Raw genomic sequence first — 16,914 nt, 5'->3', positions numbered from 1 at the left:
GATGAGGGGTCCAGGGAGTTGTAGTTCAACAGTGCTTGGAGAACTACAGTTCTTTACCCCCTGATTTACACCATTCACTGAATTCAGCTTTTCCTAGCAATGGTTCCTGTTAGCACAAAGTAAACATGAGGGGCCTTCTCATGAGAAGTCTGTTTGTAGCTCATGATTTCAAAACTCCCTGTACTTGGATGAAGGAGGGATGGAGCCTTAGTCTCTAGAGGAAACTACTTTCAGCCCCCCTTGAGTTGGTTTCCTCCTCTTTAATCATATGCTTAGATCTCTCACTTTTTGACCATCTATCCCTGTGGTTTATTTGCTCAGAATAAATTAGGCCAGTTAATAGTCATTTGCAGCTTTGCTTTTCAGGGTACAGGTGTTTTTTTTTAGGTTTTTTTCCTCCTCACCAGGCACTGAAGTACACATTTATCCCGTGGTTGTTAATGAGTAATGGCAATCAAAGATGGGTGTATCTCTGCCTGTCCATCTGTGCCTAAATATAGCATATAAGAACAGGGAGTTTATCCTCTAGTCACTCCCATGGAACTCTGTTATTTATTCTGAGACCCATTTTTGCATGCTTAGGCCTGGTTCTCTGCCTTTCTCTACATTAAAAAAAATCCCATCTTGATGTAGAACTTAGTTGAGACCAGCAATGACATTGAATTGGAATGACATTGTGGATAATGACCTGCTGATTGCATTGCAGCTGTCCCTCTTTATCAGAAGAGCCTTATTAAACCTTTGCTTCCAAACCATGACAGTTGTCTTAGTCATGCCCAATTAAATAGCCATTCAGCAAGAGTGCAGAAGGAAGGGGGGAGTGGGGGAGAAAAACCCCTACAGCAAACAAGTTGCTCTTCTAATAAATAAGGCTCAGAGGGGGGTTGTCATTCTACAGTTGTACCAAAGTCATTTGTAATAAGAGTTCCTTAACATGCTTTCTTGTTGGTGATCAGAATCAGAGCTTTGAATTTGGCTGGACACAGCATGGTTTGGGGGGGGGGGGTTGTTTGTTTTTTCACTATTTTGGGTGCTTCAGATTCCATTCTGGTGCTTTGGAAAACAGTATTACCTGCAATTAGAAGCAGTTCCCTAGAGTCTCTGCCTCATTCTTTTTCCCACCCTCCAATTTGAGAATTTAGCATCGCACCACTGATTATTGCACCATGCTCTCTGTTAAAGCTGGGGCATACTTCTCCATGCACATAGCAACTCCATGCACATAGCAACGTCTATTCAAATTAATTGCTTCTGAAGTGCAGTGGCAAATATTTAATGGACCTTTTTGAAAAATGCCATAGCTGCCTATATTCTAAAGGCAGATTCTAGTAATGCCCTTGTACACGCTGCATTACACGGTCCATGTTTGACCTTCAATGAAGACAGCCAAGACAATTTATCTCTTGGAGATTTAAGTTCTACCAGCAGGAAGGGAGGGAAAGAAGATAAAGAAAAGTCTTTCCTAAGCATGTAAAAATATTGACACTTCTTTATTGTGGAATAAATTGGCCATTGGAGTTGAAATTCACCCCTCCTTATAGTTTAGGAAGGGGCTTAAAATGTCCTTTATCCAGGCCCTTTTAGCCTTTTAAAAGTGGTAAAAGTTCACTTTTAATGTTAAGAGTATATTTTTAGAAGATGCCCGAAGCTATTGGAATGGGAAAGGGAAGGGAAGGGAAAGTTTTCTGTGGACCATGAACTCCTTTGTCATGATAGGAAAATGCCTTTGGCAGCCAGTTCTTCTTATGTACTCTTCAGAACATAAGAGTGCTGCAACATTGTCAAGTCTATTACTACAACTCTCTGATTTGTGCATGTGTGTGTGTGTCTTGTTTATTTGTTTTTTTGGATTAGGTCGCACTGCGCAAGCAGTAGCTGTTCGAGCCAAAGCATTTGGATTCAATGTGATCTTTTATGACCCGTACCTGCAAGATGGCATAGAAAGGTCCCTGGGAGTCCAGCGAGTCTACACACTCCAGGATCTGCTGTACCAGAGTGACTGCGTATCATTACACTGTAACCTCAACGAACATAATCATCACCTGATCAATGATTTTACGATTAAGCAGGTAAATCTAAATGGAGGAGAAGGGGAGGATTCTATTGCTTCAAATGGAATCTAGAAACTCATGTCTTTTGAGTAATTGCACTCCTCTTGGCACTGAGGATACCAAGCAGAGGCAAATAGGAATTGTATGCCTTTTTATCCTCGGGGTAGCTGAGATTTTATTTGTTTGTTTATATGATTTAGAGGCCACCCAATTCCAGATGACTCTGGGTGACTTAGACTTTAAAAAACAAGAAATAATAAAATAGAAAAACAGATCATATACATCAAAAAGATTTTAAAAATACGCCAAGAAATCTACAAGGACTCAACAACCACCCTACCCCAAAGCCTAGGAGAATAGCCAGGTTTTCAAAGACATCATCAGGTTGGGAGCCAGACCGACCTCTGGGGAGATACCACAATAGAGAAGACATGCTTCCTAGGTCCTGACAGATGCTGGAGCGTACACATCCTGCCTGATCTTACTGAGCAAGGAGAAACTATGTATGTGGTCCCTCAAATAACCAGCAGTATCATGTGGGCATAGTAGGGTGTGCCCACATTGCCACATTGTGGATCAACTGTACTTTCTGAGTGATCTTCAGGCACAGCCTGAGGCAGAGTGCATTGCAAAAATTCAACAATGAAGTATCTAGCACATGAATGGCTGTCTGAAGAGCTTCCTGATCTAAGAATAAGCTCAGCCAGAACACTAGATTATTCAAAGGTCTTCTTGGCCACAGCTTCCACCTGCTCTTTAAGCAGGAGCTATGAATCCAAGAAGATTCCGAAATTGCTCACTGATAAAGTGCTACTCCTTCCAAAACTAAAGATGGAAATTTCCCAGAGTGAGGGGCCCAAATACCTGCTTGTTTTTGTCAAGATTGAGTCTGACTCTGTTCTGCCCATCCAGACCCACAAAGCCTCTAGACACTGGGACAGGACAGCATCACTTGGCTGGCCTGGAATTGGGATATAATTGGGTACCATCAGTATGCTGATTATATCAAAACGTGAATGGGCAGATTGCCTAACAGCATTTTTATGTTAGAGAGAGAGCCAAGCCCTGAGGCACCTCACAAATGAGAGACCATGGACGTGACCTCCTCCTCATCAGCACCGATTGGAACAGACCACAGAGGAAGGAGATCTACTGTAATATGGTTCCCCACTTCCAGCCCCTGCAGCTGGTCCAGAAAGATACTGTGATAGATAGCACTGAAAGTCATTGAGAGATCAAGGAGCACAAGGGATGTACCACCCCCATCCCATCTGCCAAAAGTTCTCAACATGCACAACCAATCCTGTCTTCATACTGTAAACTGATTTTACACCTGTTTTCTACACATTCTTCTGCTATGTTAGCAGGCTGATTTAAATTTAAAATTAAATTAGAGATTCCATAACCCTGCAGCATGTAACAAGTCACACTTGCTTACATCAGTGGGCTTTCAAAAACAGTACTCTTTGAGTAACTGGGCTGGTTATTAATAAGCAAGTGAAGGAGTCTTCTGTTCATGTTCTACCTATATCAGCATCTTCTCTTTGGAATAATAGTCTTAATATAAGGATGATGCAGCATGTCATAAAATAAAACGAATTCTGAAGGTGTCTAGCCCTCTTTCCAAACATGTTCAGAGCAGAAGATGGCCAATAAAAAAAGAGCTCATTAAATTCTTCTTAGACTGGAATCTCAGCCAATTGTTCTTTCCTCCCTAGTTCTGTCATAGATCTTGGGAAAGTCTTCTAAACTCAGCTAATTTCTCTTTTAAGGCTACGCAGATCTAATTCAATCCTGTTGTTTTCATCAAGTGCTGCTTTGATTCTGAGGTTTTCTTAATTACCTCAGTTTGGTGCAAGGAATGCATAAATAGAAAATGGGTACTTAGCTAATGTTTGTAGTGTAGCATATAGTAACCTAGGAAAGCACCATGGAGACACAAGGTATTTGTGTAAAAAGGTAATATTTCTGGTGAGAGGATAACCAGTCATTGTAAGTTTATTTACTATAGCAAAGGGTTCAGAAATTTTATTGCAAAGCATTGAGATTGAAAGCCAAGAGAATTCATGGACAATTTTAGAACTTTCTGTATAAATGCTGTGATCTTTCTAAAACTAATTCATAGACCAAACCTGATCATTACTTAATTATCTAATTATCATCCCTAGAGCAGCCTTCAGATGTGATTGGATAACAATTCCCATTTTCTTGATTGATTGATTGATTGATTGATGAAATTTATAGACTACCCCAATCTGCTCTAACTTTGGTCAGTTTACAAAATACAATGGTAAAAACACAGAATATATAATCAAAAGCTTTGGCAAAAAGCAATCATTTGAAAAAACCAGAACATCACACAAAGGGTCCATGGCCCACTATAACCCAGAGCTTGGCATAGAGCCAGGTTTTAAGGGCTCATTTAAGTAGGGCTGGGTTGGGGGCCATATGAAACTTGGGGGCTATTTCAGCTATTAGTATAGTCACATGTATTTATTTTTATTTGTTTATTAAATTTATATCCCATCATTCAGGAGCTCAAGATGATGAACGTAAAGCAAATTCTACTTTTTTCTCCACAGCAAGGAGAGTGACTAGCCCAAAGCCATTCAGTGAACCTCTGTGGCTGAGGATGGACTAGCAGTTGGGTCTCCCCATTCCTTGTCCAGCACCTTACCATTTCACTGCATTTGGCTCCATCATATCCAGGAAGGTTGTTCTAAAGCTCCTGGCAGTCCTCGCAGCATTTGTTTGCCTCCAGGGCAATGACATACTTTGTGGCAATGTATTGATGATCTGTTCCCACCCTAAAATTAAATGGCAAACTTCAAGCTGATTCCGTAAACAAGTTGAAAGTCCATTCTTGAGAGTGAGAAGAACAAAATGCATGATGTTCCTTGACCCAGAGAAAGACTTAAGAATAAAAATGCATCAGTCTTCAAAAAGTAAATTACAGTTTTCCAACATTTATTTATAGACACGATCTCCTTCATTTTCTGGTCCTGAATGGTTTCAGAACAGATTCTACTGTGGGAGTGGATATTAATGCTGCTCTAGTAGGGTGAGAAACCCAGAGAAAAATCTTTGAACTAAAGTGTTAGAATGATCTCTTCTTCTTGTCTCCTCTCAGATGAGGCAGGGAGCATTTTTGGTAAACACAGCACGTGGTGGTCTGGTGGATGAAAAGGCCTTAACCCAAGCTCTGAAGGAAGGAAGGATACGAGGGGCAGCACTGGATGTTCATGAGTCAGAACCATTTAGGTAAGTATTAGAGCACTTGTGTTGTAGCCTGCCTGATCTGGGCAACAATTGAAGAGTTGGGGGCCACCACCATGCCTTCAGAACTTTGGAATAGCTCAGAAGGCCACTTGTAAATGCTTTGGTATCACCAGAAGGTATATAGATAAATTTTTGACTAACTGGTTTGCTCTGGGGAAGATGCTTCAAGGGAGAGGATGGGAACAGTTTGCATTCTGGAGGCCACTTACCCATATACCCACCTTAACTTGTCCTTCGCAGAAATTAAAGAAAAGTGGGCCATTAAAATCTCAGAGTGCTGGGACAGGGGAACAGAACCCATGCCCTAAGCAAATTCTGTCCAGGTAATCTTGAAATGCCATATAGACAGAAAGACACTGGCATTATCCATAGTACGATAGAGAAGCATTGATAAACCCAGCCATAGAAAAATATTTAGACTTTCAGAAATAAAATTTCATAAAGATTTTAGAAACCTGCTGAAAAGTTATAAACATCATTGTGAGTCTGCTGTTACTGGGCTACAAAAACTGGTGCTGTAACTGGCTTTGCTAATGGACAGTAGCTGTAAAAGTAGTATTTCTGTAACAGAAATGGTAAACCTAATAGTCCCTCCTGAGTTCTTCAGCATTTTCTGTGAGGAATTTATTTTAGTCTCTTTCAGCAAAAATAAAAAGTGTTATGTTCCTTTAAGCAGAACACATGTATTATGGCATAAGCTTGCATTTTTAAGTGAAAAGTGACCCTCTCTACTAGAATTGCAGCTCCTTCCAAGCAGCAAAACAAGTAGTCATCAGTGGCAAAGGTCAGTGATTTGTGACTCCCCATGGCTCCAAGTACAAAGGTATCACTTCTGCATGGAATCTGGCCATCTGCTTAGTTAGGTTCCTGTGAGGTATTGGATTCAGGTCCAGAAAAAAATATGGTTATTGAAAGAACCATATTTTCCTGCAATCCGCATGCTATTATTTGCAGTAAAATGCATGCAATGCGTCTTCAAGGAAGATGCGGGTCCAAGTGTGGCCATAACCCTATGAATTATATACGACACTCTAAACTAAAAATGTAAAACGTATTATGGTAATGGCTTCACATTAAGGGCATTAAATTGTAAAAAGCTGGAGGAAACCTTCCCCCCCCCCCAATAAAATGTTTTGAAGTTGTTCAGAGTTTGATGATATTTTATCAGCCCAGCCATCTTGAGGATCTGCTCCTGTTCCTTCTACTGAGAATAATTCTGATATGCACAGTTTCATATTCTAGGACAAACAAAACAGAAGCATTATCTAAAACCATAATAGCATTAGCAAAACAAAAGCAATCCAACATCAAAAATTCCTAGAGGTAACTCGAACAAAGGAAGCCAATCATACAGTTTATCAAGCACTGGTCACAGAGAAAAAGATTGCAGTGGAGCTAAGAATCACCTAATTGAGTACCATGCAAACATGGTTGCTGTTCAAATAGATGTCCCTGCTGATGTCAGCTTTTCAAGTAGCAGACATGCACATTTCCATTGGTAGATGGGCAGCCATATACATTTGATGAATGAATGAATGAATGAATGAATGAATGAATGAATGAATGGCATGAGAAAGGTGGATTTCAATTCCACTGCCACCTCTGCAGCACTTAAGGATGCCCCTCCTTTTTAATTTCATCAAGCAGAGTGCCTCACCAGCCACACTTGTAAAAGAACTGGTTTTCCTGTGTGACACTATACATGAGTATTGGCTAAGTAATTCAAAATATATCTGCCAGTGATTGGAGGTTCAAAATGGGCAAGATGGCAGGCGTGGCATTGTAATCCAAGACCTGCCACTATTTTATGTGCATTAACACACATGTACAATAAGGCAGGGCTTGGATTGCAATGCTGCATCCACTATCTTGCCTGTTTTGACTCCTTTCATGGACCCCACTAGCCTGTAGCCAAGAACAGAATAGCAGGGAAAGCAGAATGCAAACGTCTTTATTTTCTGTGGTTTGCAGGAAGGCAATCCACATGTTAAATTTTGCTTTTTCCATGAACTCCCAAGATGGCCTAAATGAAGCCCTGCTTCTGTCTTGCTTGTGAAATGAGAATAAATAGCAAATGATTTTCCACCGGTATTGTGATTATAATTAAATATAGTGCAACACTTTAAACATTGCAACTTTGTACAAACCACTGTTATTCTGAGTCGCAAAGGTGAAGTTGTGTATTTTACTGTGTCCAGGAAGAAGGACACATAGAGGAAATCTCTATGTTCTATATGTTTGTTGCATCTGCAGCAAACAGAGCTTTCATCTAAATCAGGGGTTTCTCCACCTTCTTGGGCCATGGACTCCTTTGAAAGTCTAGTGAAATATGAGGACCCCTTCTCAAAACAATGTATTTAAATGCATAAAATAAAATACATAGATATAGATCATATTACAGTGGAAACAAGTGATGCTGAAGTGCAGTTACCGAAATATGAAAAAATAACAAACATGCAATGTAGTAATATATGTGCTTCTTTGTTAATCCATTAAATCAATAACAAGGCAATATCCTTTCTAGGGCATAATGAATTTAGACAGTGAGATTTATTGAAGTTAACATTTTGGAATCTAGAGGCCATAAATTACTTTGTTGTCCATGTACATTACTGAATCAAAAGCTAAATTTCAAGTAGAGGTTAGTAAAAATTAAGTTGTAGGTTTTTTCCCCATCCAAGTTCACAGATCCCCCTGAAATCTATCCATCTCAGGTTAAGGACCCTGATCTAAATCACAAACTGTGTGCTGCCACATTGTGACAGAAACACCATTCCTTTTGTACTTGCATTGTGACATTACATGCATGTACATAGGGGGTGGAGCTTGCATCAGGATGTCATCACACGTGTTTTCTTATCCCCCCTCCCCTGCTCTCCCTCTGTGGCTGCATTTTGGTGAAACATTTGTTTACCTGCTCTAGATAGATTATGACCTGCAACTGAAACAATAAATAATTGATTGTTTTAAATAAATAAGGTGTTTGTTTCTCTGTTTTAATAAATCCCACTTTCTCTAACAATCAGTGATTATTTTGAAAACTAGCTGTGATATCTAGTGGATTTTATGTCCTGTTGAATTCCGAAAGAGCAAATGACAATGTAACAATGTAGTCCATTGCTACACTGATGAATTTAAATGAGAGACTTGAGACCACCGCCCCCATAGCTTACCTCCCTGTCCTCTTTCTATTCTAATAGTTTTTTTCCATGGCACTTAGAAGAAATTTGCACAACTCACTTAGATTTCATGTATCTGGGCAGACATATGAATAAAACACATCTGGCTTTCCTGTCATATCCAATTTGATTGCATATAACATCTTAATCTGCCCCAAATCCTAAAAACTTGGATTAGAAATCATTTTCCTTGGGGAATTTGTCAAATCTTGTGTTTCATTATCCTTGGAAAGCATTATAATATTATTTTTATATCAGCACGTTTTTAGAGGTAGTGGTTAAACTGGAATAAGAATTCTGGTTTACATTCATCATGTCTTGGATGGCTCTCTGGATTGGAAGAAAGCAAAGGAGTGGTGAATTGGGATTTTCTGATGGCATTTAATTCAAAGCTTTTTTTTTTTAACCTTGCCTCTAAATGTTTTTGTAGCTTTGCTCAAGGGCCCCTGAAAGATGCGCCCAACTTAATTTGTACACCACATACTGCTTGGTACAGTGAACAGGCGTCACTAGAGATGAGAGAAGCTGCTGCAACAGAGATACGCCGAGCTATCACAGGTACCCCAACTTGCTTTGCTGTAGGAAAGGTTCACTGCTTCACCTGCAGTTGGGTGAATATTGTAGGCAAACACATCTGACTCTGAAAACCCTTCCCAAACAGAAAACATGCTTGCCTGAATATTGCTGCTGCACTCTTTTGTTTGGGGTTAAAAATGAGTCTCTGGGCATGCAGGAGGGTGGAGGGGCACAGGTGAAATTTTTAGCCCTAGGAGGGGTGGCTTTGGTTTGATTTTTTGCTTTAAACCTCCCAGCTTGCTCTCCCTGACTACCCTGTCTTAAGTGATGTGGTCTGAAGGAAAACAATACTGTCCCTTGAAAGCAAGGGCAGATTTCTCCTATCCAAGGAGTCTGCTGCCTTAGGGTCCCAGGTCATGCACATGCAGTGCAGTTTCAGAGCCCATAAAGGTGTGACAAAAAGCAAAGGGCAGAGCAAATGGGACATGCAGAGTTGGGAGCAGGACAAGTATTTACAGCCAGGGCCCAGGTTCAGGTTTTGGCAGCATCATGGATTCCGAAGAGTGTCTAAGACTAGGCTGACTAAAACTCTCTGGGTCATTATCTCTATCAATATAGCAGTAATTCTAGCAAGTGTGTTAATTCCACTTTCATGGAATGGAGGCTGAATATTTTTGTGGTGGGTGGAAAGGATATCACATTTTGATCAATCATGGAGTTAGTGTCATCTTGCCAGCCAGTTTCACACTGCATATGAATTTGCCATTCCCCTATCAGTTATTTAGCTAGTAAGGTATATGATACAGCATCACTTCAATTGCTCCTCTTCTTTCCAGTGAAGCCTGAGAGCAAGTAGAAACTGTATGCTCCAAAGGAGCTTGTAAACAGCAGCAGAGCAAAGGGATGGAGGATTTTAAAATCTAACCCTTTAAAACACTCGGCATGACCCTTGGCAACTATATTAACACACAACATTGCATACTGATTCACCTTCAGACAACTTCCACTGTATTCCTTTATTTTGAACACCATTCCAAATTAGAATGGAGTCTGGAAGAATATTCCCCCACCCCCCAATTGAAGCACTATGAAAAAACAGCACGTTTGGTATAGTTTGCTGCATAACATCAGTAAAACTTTTAAAATTCTAATTATTCCAATTTCAGGTCGCATCCCCGAAAGCCTACGGAACTGTGTGAACAAGGAATTCTTTGTCACAACTGCTCCTTGGTCAGTAATAGATCAGCAAGCAATTCATCCAGAGCTCAATGGTGCCACATACAGGTAAGATGAAGCAAAGGATTCCTTTCCTTTCCTTTCCTTTCCTTTCCTTTTCTAATAAATAATTCTGTCTGTTCAAAAATGGGGCTTGAAGAACAAGTTACTCAAAAACTAAGATTTCTCAGCAGCTGATAGTAGTCCTTCAAAGTGGTATATTGGAACTTCCATCCACGGAAGATGCTTATTATTATAATCTAATCAAGAAATAGTAGACAGTTCTAAGAGATTACTTTCATTAAAATCTTGCATTCGGTCCCTACAATAAAAGCATTAAAGACACAACATTGGCATTAAAGTGTCTGCCAGACCCCCAGAGTTCCACGATAACCAGAGAAATGTTGAAATATCTCAGACAGATTTCTTTCTTTTGACATCCAGGCCATCGTGTGAGATCATGTCATGATGTCTTGGGTCAGAAAAGATAGTTCATCTCTGTTTTATACTTCTGGAAAAGCTTTCTGTGATTTGAAATTGGTCATACCAACGTATTCAGTTATAACTTGTTCCACTAGACAACATAAACATCTTTGAACTTGCAGAACATGGAGTAACCCATCGTACATTTATATTTACAGATATTAACTAGTAATATTTAACTCAAAAGTTTAGAAATAGTCGAAATTTTCTACCATTTGGGGGATTTTTTTCATTAGAAAACTTTTTAGCACCTCTTACAATTTTATAATTGTTTTATTATTTTAAAAACATTTTTATTTCTTTATTTATTATTCAAATTTCTATCACTGACCATCTCCCCCTGAAAAGGGGGGACTCTGGGTGGTTTTATACTCTGGGTGGTTTTATACAAGTTATACTCATATATGGAGTATAACTTGACTTGCATATAATAACATGTAAATTATAATAATCCTGTATGGAACAGTATTCCAGTGGCAAAGATTTTTGGAATTACTTTGGGGAGTAAACAGTTTCAATATTTAAATACTTTATCTTAAACATTTTAACTCATTATTTTAAAATAAAAATTTTCATCATTGATTTATTATTACTACTATATTGCTGCTGCTGCTGCTACTATCAAAAGACCAGAATAGACTGTGGGACAGAGAAATTGGAATGGGAAAATACTTGTGTACATATCTGACTCTTACTATTTTTTCCCTGACCTCATCTCTTGTACAAGCAGAAAGACTGAGTGTGAATTAAAACTACAGGAATGGTCAATGTCAAGGGACAATACCTCATATATCTAGAAAAGTTACAGGAGGTGAGGAAAAGTTCCAGTTGTAATGTCATATTCTCCAGACACTGCAAGTACCAACCAGGGCCTTTCTAGACAGTAGTTTTATTATGCAGTGCATTTTCAAATACAGGAGAGTTCAGATATATTTCATCAGTGATTTTGTTGAGCAGAAAGTTCATTTAACTGGTGCCTGTGACTTCACAAAATAGCACAAATTCTGGGAGAAAGTATTGCTTCCCTTAGTGAAAAGTTAGATTTTTAGAAATATATGTATATGTACACACACATGTACATACACACAAACACACACACACACAAGCAAGGACAGGCTTATTAATGATATAACAGTCAAGACTGGGGAGACCCTAGTTCAGCTCTCATGAAGCTTACTGGATGACTTAAAGCCAATCACCATCACTCAGCTGCATCTAGCATACAAGATTGTTGTTGGGCAGACAAAATGAAGGCCTAAACTATGTGTGTTGCTTCAAGCCCTATGACAAAAAGTGATTTAAAATTGTGAAATACTACTACTAGTATTCATGGTACCTCAGACCCTTCTCTTTACTTTCTTGTCTGTGTGGGGAGCAGTGATGAGGGATGAGGGCAATTGTAATCCAACAACCTTGGAATAGTGCTGTCTTGCTCACCACTATTGATGTAATAAGATCTTTAGATAAATGCACCTATTTTGTGTAGTTGATAAAATTTTAATGAAAAAAAAAGAAAAAACAGTCAATTCTTACATGACATATTCATCTTCATGGACTACTGTCCACTCCGTTAGATGCCTTACTGGTTTGAGACAACAACAATCAGCTGAAGAGATGCATCAGCTTTTGGTTTTCATTTATCAGAGAAATCCACAAGTATCTAAACTGTTGCTATGAATATAGCCTTGAAATCTAATCAGTAAGCAGTGTTTAGACTAACTAGGAATAAGTTCATTGATCCTCTGTAGTTTCTTATTCTTTGTGATTAGCAGGGACAGAAAAGAAAGGATGTAAGTCTCCTTGCATAGTGTAGGCACCTGATAAAGGCTACAGACTGTAGTAGAGAATACCAGTTTTTTTTTGGCTGTAGAGTACAATGTTACTTTTGATGCATTCACTGATTCTAAAAGCCTAATTACACAACCTTATTTATGGACTGGAATAAAATGATGGGCAAGATAACATTTATCTCTTTATTGCTTCTGCAAATGCAGCTGTCAAATAAATATCAACTATAGGATGGTTGAAGATGAAGGTTGGCTGAAGACTGCTTCTGCTTCTAAGTGGGAGTTTCCATTAGCCTATTGGAATTGAATTTAAGCCTTTTTTCCCTTGGGATAAACTGAAATAGATTCAGACAAAGGTGAAGACAATCAGAAGGCTAGAAACTAAGTCCTTTGGGGAAATCTGAAAAAAAAAAAACTGGAGTTGTTTTTAGCCTTGGAAAGTTGCTTGCTTGCTTGCTTTATTTGTGCAGGCTTTAATATTTTGCAAATTTGCAAGACTGGTTTACAATAATAAAAATATAATTGTGGTTAAAATCCCACCATCACTGTCCTGACTGAGGTTCTCCATAGAAAAATCTTGTTTTTGTAGCCTTTTAAATCTTAACAGGATCAGATCTTCCTGACCATGTGATGGGTTGCAGGTGGAACTGTTTCATAGTAAAGGGGATGCTGCTGAGAAGACCATTCTCCAGGCCAGCAGCCCTCTGGTATTTTTGAGGGTAGATATTCCTAGCAGGCACAAATTCAGTGGGCAGATTCCACCAGGAAAAGACAGTCTGGAAGAATATGATAGTTCTCTTCAAGTAGCAGAAAAGATGTGACACACAAGGCCAAGGTCTATTCTTTATCATCTCAGAAGGCAGGATATGCAATAATTGACTTAAGTTATAGATTATAGCTAAAATACAAAACAGAAAATATAGAAAAGCTAGAAAATAGAACTAAAGAAAAAATAAAAAACTATAAAAGTGCAAATAGAGAGAAAATAGAAACGGAAAGTGACTTCTGACTTTCTCCAATACAGTTATAGATAAATTTACAAGTATAATATCTTACCATTACTTAAACTATAGTAACATTATTTCTTCAAAACAAACCATTTAATCACTAAAACCCAAAATCGATACTTCATTTTTTTCTAACACAAGCAAGTAATCTAAAAGTGGTTGCCAAGTAGATATAAATCCAAAAGCACTATTTTCTCTTATTAACGCTGATAACTTGGCCATTTGAGCCAGATCCATTAATTTAATAATCCAGTCTTCAACTATAGGTATTTGTGGGTCTTTCCATCGTTGTGCATACTAAAGTCTTGCCCCTGTAATCATATATAAAAACAAAGTACCACACTGTTTCTCTAACTCTTTCTCCATCAAACTCAAGAGGAACAGTTCTGGGGGGTTTTTTGTATGTTCAGTTTGAGAATCTTTTGAATAGTAGTACATATTTGGTCCCAAAACTTTTTAGCCTTCTCACAGGTCTACCAAAGGTGATAAAAGGTTCCTTCACTCTCTGAACATTTCCAACAAACATTTGTTACACCATTATACATTTCTGACAACTTATAAGGAGTTAAATACTAATGATACATCATTTTATAAAAATTCTCTTTTAAATTATAGTTCAAAGTAAATTTCAAACCTGTATTCCACATATTTACCCATTGCTCCAACAAAGTATTATACCCAAAGTTCTTAGCCCATTTAATCATGCATTCTTTGACCTGCTCATCTTCCAAATTCATCTGTAACAACATTTTTTACATTTTAGTAATAACATGTTCATCATTTGTACAGAGTTCCATTTCAAGTTGAGTTGTTTCATTATCAAATGTATAGTTCTTTTTATCCAGTTTAAAATGTTCTGACAATTGCACATAGGTAAACCAATGATGTGTGAAACCTTCCGACTCTAACCTTTCCTTTGTTTTACGTTTTGGTTTACCTCTTCAAAATTTTACAAATCTTTATACTATAACCAACTTGTTCCTCCCACATTTTCTCTTCTAACGAATGCTTCTTGAGGTGACAACCATAATGGTACATTAGGAGACAATCTTACCTTATATTTATTCCAGATCCTCAGTATGGCACTCCTGACAAAATGATTCTTAAAATCCTTATTAGCTTTAACTTAATCAGACAACAAATAAGCATGCCACCGGAATCTTAATTTGTATTCTTCAAGCTGCAATAATTTCTTGTTCTCCAAAGTTATCCATTCCTTCGTCCAAAGCAAACAACAGGCATCAAAATACAATTTTAAAATAGGCAAACCCAAACCTCCTCGTTCTTTGGCATCTTGTAACAATTTGTATTTGATTCTTGGTTTCTTGCCTTGCCAAATGAATTTCGAAATAACTCTCTGCTATTGTTTAAATGGTAAATCTGTCAACAAAATTGGTATGGTCTGGAAAAGAGACAACATCTCAGGCAAAACATTCATCTTAATCAAAAATATTCTTCACAAGAGAGACAATTGTAGTTTTCCCCATCTTGACAGATCTTTTTTCACATCATTCCAAATTTTAGCATACAGTAGTTATTCTGAAACAACATACTGTTCTTAGTTGACAAAATCACCCCCAAGTATCTAACCTTTTTTTCAATCTGGAAACCCATCTTACCCATCAGCAATTCTTGATTGGATGAGGTCATATTTTTAAATAACATTTTTGTTTTTTGTTTATTTACTTTAAGACCTGCCAGTGACCTGAATTCTTTCAGTTTCTTCATCAGATGTTCTGCAGTATCCAAAGGATCCTGTAATATCAAAACTAAATCATCAGCAAAAGCCCTCAATTTAAAAACCTCTTGTTTAATCTTTAATCCCTTTATTGGTTCATCTCTTCTAACATCTCTATTAAAAACTTCCAGCACTAAGATAAAGACCAAAAACTATAAAGCTATACTTTGAAAACTAATAAAGTTCTTAGAACCAGGTTTAAGTTATAGATGTAGGTTCTCATGAAATGTTACAGGAGGGAAATCCCTAAACATAAGAACAGTCTGACATAATAGATTCTAAGAGGTCCCTTCAGTGGATTTGTTTAAGGAAAGGTTGGACAGCTATCTATCCTGGTTGATTTAATTCAGCATGGAATGGGGGTTGAACTTGATGGCCAAAATAGCTTTTTACAACTCTGTGATTCTATTAAATTACCTTCCTTCTCAAGAAGATTGACAGCAGCACCATTTATTAGAGAAAATCAATTATAAAGGCTCCTTAGTCTTTCAAAACTAGCTATGTATGAGTTTATTTTTCAGTCATCCCTGTGGATTCAGGAGCCTGCCATATACTTTAATCATATTAAAGAGAAACCCACACATATTTTTACAATATTTAGTACTGTACATTTTTCTCTTGAATTAACCATGAATTGGGGTATTAAAAAATAATTTTGCCATGTGGAGTAAATATTCTTGCTTACTAAATTTAACTGGCATAATATACACAGACACAGATATACACATATACATATCTACTAAACTGAGTTCTCAATGTAATCTTGAAGAATGTTTGAAAATGGGGATTTGTTCTTTTCTAGAAGGTTTATTCTAATCCAACAGTGGATCCAAAGTTAATTTACAGACCCCAGAAACAATACTCTAGTCCACCTTCAGTACAAAAACATTAGCAAAACAGTGATGTTTTGCTTTGTCTTTTGATGGTCCATAAAGATTTATCCAAACCACTTGGTAATCTACATTTTCCAAACAAGAATTATGCAATATAGGTAGTCCTCAGGTTACAATCACTCATTCAGCAACCATTCGAAGTTACAATGGCACTGAATGAGGGATGATTGGTCTGTAAAGTTGCAGCCATTGCAGTGTCTCCACAGTCACATGATCACAATTCAGTGCTTGGCAAACAGCTTGCAATTACGATGGTTGCAGTGTCCTGCAGTCACGTGACCGCCATTTGCAACCTTCCCTGCCAGCTTCCCACAAGTAAAGGCAATGAGGAAGCTGGCAGGAGGTCGCAAGTCACTCCTGCCCCCACCACTATTTTGGCCACCTGCGGCACCTGCCCACACTCCATAGCCCCCAGCTGTGCTCCATAGCAATTATCCTTTTCCTCTCCTGCACTCCGTAGTGCCTGCCTGCCCATAGCTCTCTTCCACCTGCTTGCCCAGGATTCCCACCTCTTCCCACATCATGGTCATGGTCGTCCTCAATTAACGACCCCACGATCCTGGGGTTATGACAGCAACTGTGGCTGCTGGGGTCGCTGTTGCTAAGCAATGCTGTCACGTGATGTTGCACTTTATGAACGCATCCTTTAGCGATGGAAATTCCAGTCCCAATTGCCGTTGTAACATGAGGATTACCTGTACCAGTCAAAATCAATAATTTCTTGCTTATTTATATTGTGGATTCCTTAATTAAGTTCCCTATTCCT

The 16,914-nt window shown here is 38.3% G+C and overlaps 1 protein-coding gene across 4 annotated transcripts in view; it reads left to right on the top strand.

The window, feature by feature from the left end:
* The window catches only part of CTBP2 (C-terminal binding protein 2), a 228,680-nt gene that overhangs the window by 205,473 nt on the left and 6,293 nt on the right, over positions 1-16,914 (top strand). For all 4 annotated transcript variants that reach the window (XM_063307327.1, XM_063307328.1, XM_063307326.1 and 1 more), the window contains 4 exons: positions 1,855-2,069; positions 5,182-5,312; positions 8,940-9,067; positions 10,192-10,309. In XM_063307327.1, coding sequence (XP_063163397.1) covers positions 1,855-2,069; positions 5,182-5,312; positions 8,940-9,067; positions 10,192-10,309 — 592 coding nt within the window. The remainder of the gene's footprint in view (positions 1-1,854; positions 2,070-5,181; positions 5,313-8,939; positions 9,068-10,191; positions 10,310-16,914) is intronic.

Source organism: Candoia aspera, chromosome 6 (assembly GCF_035149785.1).
Source record: "Candoia aspera isolate rCanAsp1 chromosome 6, rCanAsp1.hap2, whole genome shotgun sequence".
Taxonomy (NCBI): Eukaryota; Metazoa; Chordata; class Lepidosauria; order Squamata; family Boidae; genus Candoia; species Candoia aspera.
The sequence above is the reverse complement of the archived record's forward strand: the minus strand, read 5'-3'. Positions and strand labels throughout refer to the sequence as shown.